The 7,500-nt window shown below is 37.1% G+C and overlaps 1 protein-coding gene across 2 annotated transcripts in view; it reads left to right on the forward strand.

Annotated features, from left to right (window-relative positions):
- LOC125027015 (endoribonuclease Dicer-like) overlaps positions 1-7,500 on the forward strand; it is a 58,035-nt gene that overhangs the window by 21,745 nt on the left and 28,790 nt on the right. For both annotated transcript variants that reach the window (XM_047615623.1, XM_047615625.1), the window contains 2 exons: positions 1-2,781; positions 6,571-6,777. The exon at positions 1-2,781 is cut by the window's left edge and continues 309 nt beyond it. In XM_047615623.1, the coding sequence (XP_047471579.1) occupies positions 1-2,781; positions 6,571-6,777 (2,988 nt within the window). The remainder of the gene's footprint in view (positions 2,782-6,570; positions 6,778-7,500) is intronic.

Below are 7,500 nucleotides of genomic sequence, written 5' to 3' on the forward strand. Positions count from 1 at the left end.
ACCTCTGTTGATCCAGTAACTGTTCTGAAATATACCACAGGGCCTAAGGAAAAAGTGATTTGTTACTACACAGAGAGCATGACATCTATCTACCAAGAAACAGTTAAAGCTCAGCTTGCAGGTCTTGAATGTGACATCATAACAGATTGTTTCATAAATGACAAAGCAAGAAAACAAATCAAGAAAAAAGTCAAGAATATTGAACACATAATGTCTGACCTTGGTGATTGGTGTGTTGCTCGAGCTATAAAGTATGAAATTGAACACCTTGATGAAACTGAAGGAATGGAGGAAGATCCAAAAGTCAGAGAGATATTGAAGTTGCTTAAAGAGAGGCTGAGAGAAGTATATGTTGCCTGTGAGCTAAAAGAAAAATGTATGGCCAATCCTCTGGAGCATATCACATTCAAAGTGAAAAGGCTCCTTGAAATCTTTAGTAAGTGCAATAAAGAAGTGTTTGGCTTGATTTTTGTGGAGAGAAGAAATACTGCCAAAATTCTCTATGACCTCCTTTTAGAGATTGCACAACAGAACCCAGTATTAAATTTTGTTAGACCCTCCTATGTTGTAGGATGCAATTCACGTCCAGGCATTGATATACGTCTAGCAGAATTGGAACTCCGAAAACAGAAGGAAACTCTAGAAAAGTTCAGAAAGGGGGAAACTAATTTTCTGATATCAACAAGTGTTTTAGAAGAAGGAGTTGATATTAGGAAGTGCAATGTGGTGGTTCGCTTTGACATCCCACAGAATTACCGTGCATATGTGCAATCCAGGGGGAGGGCTCGTGCTAAACCATCTCTTTATCTGTTGATGGTAGAAGAAGCAAAAGTTAGTGAAATGCTGGAATGCATTGGAGTATACAGGGAAATTGAGGCCTCACTTCAATACTTGTGCCATGGTCGGAATTTGCCAACAACAGAGGTGACAAGAAAGCATTTTGAAGAAGATGAATACATAAAGCCCTATGAACCATATGGACCTGTAGGACCAAAGATTACAAGCAATTCAGCCATACAACTTGTTAATTTGTATTGTGGAAAATTGCCCTCTGATAAATTCACAGATAATTTGCCAGAGATAGTTGAAGAGGTCAAAGAAGGGATTGTAACTGTTGGGATCAGACTTCCAATCATGGCACCTCTGAAGGACATAATATATGGTAGTGGATGGGCAAACAAAGATCTAGCAAAGAAATCTGCTGCCTTGCAACTTTGTATCAAATTGCATGAGATGGGAGAGTTAGATTCCAACTTACGACCAAAGGAAAGCAATGATGATAGTTTAGTAGAAGGTTTGGTTGACCTCCCACCTGAAGAACCTGTTCCAGAAGGCACATCAGAGTCTGGCACCAAGAAGAGAAAGCGGGTTTATGCCAAGGATTTGTGTTACCCATTTTTAAATATGCATGGAAGAACATACTATCTCTATTCTATTGACATCAAACCTTTTGGTCAGACAGATCAGAGTGTAACCATTGATTCTTCTACATGTATTAATAAGATTGGTTTCATCTGCAAAGAAGGTTTAGTATGCAGCCCCTTTCCATTGTTCTTCTCAAAATGGGGGGATGTGATGGTAAATGTTAAGGAAGTTGGTCCACTGACAGACTTGGACACTAGTTTATTTGACAAAATTAAGAAGTTTCATAGGCTTGTCTTTGAAAATCTCTTAGAGTTGAAGGAAAATTTAATAAACTTTGACCCTGAAGAATCTAAATGGGATGTGTTTGTTGTACCACTTGATTTTTCAGAAATCATTGACTTGGACATGTTGAATGAAATGTATTCCTTGGACTCAATCAAACCAGTGATGATGAGGTCCCACAATCAAAATACCAAATTTGTAAGGTCAAAATATGAAGATGCACTAACTTATCCACTTTATGGCATACCCTCTAACCAAATGTATTATGTGTCACAGATTTTTGATGAATTAAATCCTTGTAATACATTTCCTCAGGGTAAAAAGGGATATGAGTCCTATGAAAACTACTTCCTGGAAAGGTATGGACTAGAAATCAAGGATAAGAATCAGCCATTATTGGAAGCAAAACACATACCAAAGGAACTGAATTATCTGAAGAAAATACCAAAGAAGACAAAAGAAAAGAAAGGGAATTCAGTGCCACACTTTGTACCAGAATTCTGTGGTTTAATTCCTATAAGAGCATCATTATGGTGGCAGATTATGTGCATGCCATCCATCTTCCATCGTCTGAACAGCTTTAATTTGATGCATGAGTTTATAATGGAAACAAAGATCACATCACCTGCTGTAAAGAATAAAGTCCTTGATTTCTCCTGGACTAGAAAATTTATTCATGAACTACTTGGCTCCTCAGAAAATGCTGTGCCAATATTCTTGGACCGGAAGAAGCAAAAATACATTCATCCATTCAATATGTTACATGCATTCACACTTAAAGAAGCCAGTGAAGATAAAGACTTCAACTTAGAGAGACTTGAATTATTAGGTGACTCCTTTCTCAAATTTGTCACAGGAGAAGCCCTGTTTCTAAGAGATGAAAGCTGTCATGAAGGAAGGCTTTCTCAGAGTCGAGGCAAGTTGGTATGTAACAAAACCTTGTTTAGATTGGCATGCCAGAGAGGTCTAGAAGGAAAAATTGCTGCAAAAGTTTTCAACCCGAAGAAGAATGGATACATACCAGGCTTTAGAATAAAAGTTGAATTTGAAGAAATCTTGCGGTCTCTTGAAGTGCCTCATGACTTCTGGCATCAGGTTCCCAACTCTGTAAATAATGTTGGTGACTTAAAGGAGGTATGTAATGCTAATAGACTATTTGTTTATGATGTTTAGCTAAGCTTGGAAAACGGTAATTACTGTTTTTTTACTGTATTTTCACTGTTTTTAACATGTGGTTTAAATTCATTACTGAATATATTTTCTGTGAGATACCCTTGTCATACAACAACTGGAACACCTCTCAAAGGAAAGAAAGGAAGGAGAAAGTGTTGTTGCACTGAATTAGTAAAAAGTAAATATGTGTAAAGAAATGACGAAAGCTGTTTTAGTTGTTTAGTTCTTACTCATATGTGAACACTGGGTTTAAGCTGGGTTGCAAGCACTGAGACCAATTGTGATCTAGCATGTAACCTATCCAAAAAGGCTGCATTACTAGGCTTGCAACCATGGGACCCCAAGTGTTCAAACAGTTTGTCTTTGTGCACATTACCAATTCTCTGCCCTTGGCATGCTTCCTTTTGAAGCATCTGTTGTTCAGACTTGCTGCCTGTGCCTGAAGAGGGCAACTTTTATGGGCCTTTGGCCTGGCAAAAGAAAAGAATAAAAAAAATAAAAAAATTCCTTAACAGCAGTAAATCCAAATGATGTAACCATGTCATGAAAATAATTTGGCTAAGGGATGGGGTGTTGAGAATGACTTGCCAAAGGTGCATAAAACACTTGGAGGAAGATTAAAAGCAGTGGGCATTTAGTAAGGTAGTCTTGCATTATTCACCAGTAAATGTGTGTGGAATGTACCATCTGCAAACTATGGCTAGAAGTGTATCAGACCCACACATGCACAAGTGCATGCATGCACCCCCCCCCCCCCCACACACACACACACACCCCTACACACACATGCACTGCACCCCCCCACACCCCTACACAGACACATGCCCTGCACCCCCCCCCCCCACACACACACACACCCCACACCCCACACATGCACCCCCCCCCCCCCCCCACACACACACACAACCCAGACCCACCCACACACACACCCCAGACCCCCCCCCCCCCCCCCCCCCCCCACACACACACACCTCACACACACACACACACACACACACACATACACACACACACACACACACACACACACACACACACACACACACACACACACACACACACACACACACACACACTAGCTATTTTAAATAATTATAGAAGAAAGTGTTCAAATTTGTTTTGAGCAAGATATTTTCCATTCCTTTTGTTGAGGATTGATTACCCTGTATATTTGATTGCTGAACATTAGCTTTCTGTTCTTGTCCTTCTGTTGCAGCTTTGTCATCCTTTTTTAACAGCATGTGTGGATTGTTACAAATTATGTCCATGAATGTCTTGCTATGCATCCTGTGTTATAGGTGAGTAATTTAAAGAGTTAAAAAGTTGCAGTATTTTAGTGCTTTTCACTCATTTGAAACTAGTAGGCATCATTTCCATTCTTTCCTCTACCCTTGTTCCTACTTTTAATGTATTTTATATATTTATATTTTATATTTGTTTTATTAAGGCTTCTAGAATAGTATGTTTCAGTTCTCAATCTTTCAATACCAAGTAGAATCTGGTTCAAAACGATCTGAATTATGTGAAAGAATAGTTGTGCATGCCTTTGTTTCTACTCTTGTAGGGCAATCTAATTAAAGCAATATCTTAATAAAAGGTATATTCTCTGCAAAATTAACCCAATCACTACAGATTTATGTACTGTCCTGTGTAGTTTTTCTGTGAATTTTGTTACATAGAGATGGCTCCAGATGTGCTCAGCTGGCAAGGAGTCTATCAGCAGCCCCTAGTAACTGTGCCTAATTTCCTCATTCCTTAACCCAGTTGGCATGGATGACAAGAATACATGCCATGATCACTGTAATACAAGTTTATTTATTGTATTTACACAATAAATATTAACTTGTTATAAAATATTTGTAACATTAAAGACAATGAAATAATATAAAAGAAACTTTTAAAAAATCAAGAAAAAGAGTAAACAGGTGAGATGGATAGGACTAATAACTGACTCCATAGTGACTAGAGCCATCTATGTGTAAATACAATAAATTAACTTGTATCACATGGGCTTTGCATGCATTCTTGCCATGCATGCCAATTGGATTAAATGATAATCTTGTAGCTAGTCACTCCTATAGCTGTCACAAAAAAAAAAACTCCTCATAACTGGTATGGCCATAGGGGTCATGACTCGTTAAAGCAAATTGAGCGGGAGGTTGCCAGAAGCCCCCGGAATGTTTGATACCTAGAAATTACTGATACCGTCATTGTAGGATTAATCTACTTTTAAATATGATTATGATAAAGAAAGGAAAGTGCTCAGGATAAATCATCTTCATTAACATCACTCGGACAACCATTACTACCATCACAGCTACCAGTACAATCATTATCAACACCATTGGTATGATCATTATTATGACCAGCACCATTACCATATAGGTAATATTCATTTTATGGTGCCCCTGTTAGTGGTTTGTTTTAATGTGTGTGTTTTTTAGTGTTTTTCTTTCTTTCTTTCCCTTCTTTCTTCTGCTTCTGCTTCTGCTTCATGGCTCACTTTTCTTTTTATAAGATTCAAAGTAACAGCATTTTTTATTTAAGGTTTTATGAGCTGCTGAACAGTTCTCTCTCCCCTTCTACTCCCTCCCATGCTTCGCTTGTTGTTGTGGCCCTTCCTCACCATGAATTGATATCTTTGCTCTTATGAGATGTTGACCTCAAAAATGGCTCCAAAGAGGATATCATGCAATAATGAAGAGAGCAAGAAGTAAAGAAAGTGCTAGAGTATATCATTTGCTATGAAATTATTGCAAAAAACACTTGGTTTGGAATGCTCAACTTTGTAAATAATCTAGGCAAGGAAGAAGACTAAGAAGACCATTAACCTGGGTTCCCAATAAGTATCCTTCATGCAAGTTATTTTCATAATACTTTGAATGAAAGGGAGAAGAATGTTGGCCATGTGGAATGAAGATCAGAACTAATGCAATGTTCTAATGAACCTGATGACAATACAGCATAAGGCAAAAATATTTTACAAAAAGTTAATTGAAAAAGAATAATATAAAGCACTGACTCTAAAGTGGGTTGCTAAGCAAAAATGCCATTTAGCAGTGGAAGGAAAGTGACAAGGATCCAAGATCTGTATAATTAATTTCACAAACCTTGAAGAGATCCTCACCTGGGGCCCCACTAGCTTGACATCTCAATGAATGGCCTCCTGTGATCTCCTACACTATCACTCACCAAGATTTTCTCTAACTTTGCAGTGAGCTTAGTATATCTTCTTGCATTATAATCTGCAATAACTTATACAGCTTGCATTATTTGTTTAAAGAGTTTTTATTTTATACAGGTTTGGACAGGAGGTTGGGGAATGTAGGCTATCTTTTTAAGTTATTTCCTGTGGGAATAATTGTCTCAATTTACGTTATTTAATTTTACGGTACAGATTCAGGAATGGAACTTGACTGTAAACCGAGGGTTACCAGTACCAGAATTATCACTATCACCATTACTGTGACCATTATTATTATCACCACAATCACCAATACTGTCATAAATGTAACCAACAACTTTATCACTATCATATTTGTAGTTACCATGGCTTTTATAACCATCAGTAGCACATTTTCCATTACCATCAATATCACCAGTCATCATTACTATTGCCAGTATCATTATCACTACAAGTCACCATTACCATAGTCATTATTTTCACTATGACACTCATTATCAATTTCTCTGGTATCATTATCCAGTAGATATGACATCAAGAAGGTGAATACCTCCCTTTGTCAACAGGCAGTCAATGATTTGATGTCAGATGATGCATCCATGGATGATAAAGCAGAGAAAAAGGGGTCCTGTTACAACCCATGGACAGAGCATGAGGTATCTGACAAGAGCATTGCAGATTGTGTGGAAGCCATAATTGGAGCCTACCTCCTTGTGTGTGGGGATGAGGCAGCAACCTCCTTCTTGGATTGGCTTGGAGTTGGGGTCTTCAAGGTAAGTAGAAAAAGGACGAGTGTGAATGGACTGTACAAGTTTCAAATGTGCATAGTGTGTGCTTGGCAATGAAGAAAAAAAGTAATTGAGTGGGTTAAAGGTAATATTAATAAATGCTTTTGTATTTATGTTTAATATTAGATATTTTGGTATGTGTGTTTGCAGTTTAGCTAGAAATGAATGAGAGTCTGCAAAATATGTCAGAGTAAAATTATTTGATATAAAAGGATAAAGAGAAACTATCTGAAATATTAATAATTATGAAAGTGAAATATGTATGACTTTCTTTGTATGAGAAATGTTGCATTGCTAATTATTAATTTTGATGTAAAAAATAACAAGTAAGAATTAAAACATGAGTAAGGTAGTTCTTGAATGATCTACATTAGGTTTACATACATATTCAACAATTCATCAACAGAATGACATTGGTATATTTATATTGTCACACAGTAACAGTCCATTGCAGAAGAACAAAGATTTTTTATGTCGCTTTTATTCCCCTTATCTTTCTCAATATTTTTTATTTATATAAGGTAATGTATTTATGTATAAATGACTAAAAAACTGGAAATTATTTTTTGTCTATCAGAAACTATGGAGAGACTGATATGATAACATAACACTTTTAAGATTTTTTGCTACTGCAGCAGCTACCTTTCTTTGTAATAGATCTATCTATCTTTGAGGTCACTTAGTGCCAAGGTATGTGTAAGTGAATAT

Source organism: Penaeus chinensis, chromosome 7 (genome assembly GCF_019202785.1).
Source record: "Penaeus chinensis breed Huanghai No. 1 chromosome 7, ASM1920278v2, whole genome shotgun sequence".
In the NCBI taxonomy this organism is placed as follows: Eukaryota; Metazoa; Arthropoda; class Malacostraca; order Decapoda; family Penaeidae; genus Penaeus; species Penaeus chinensis.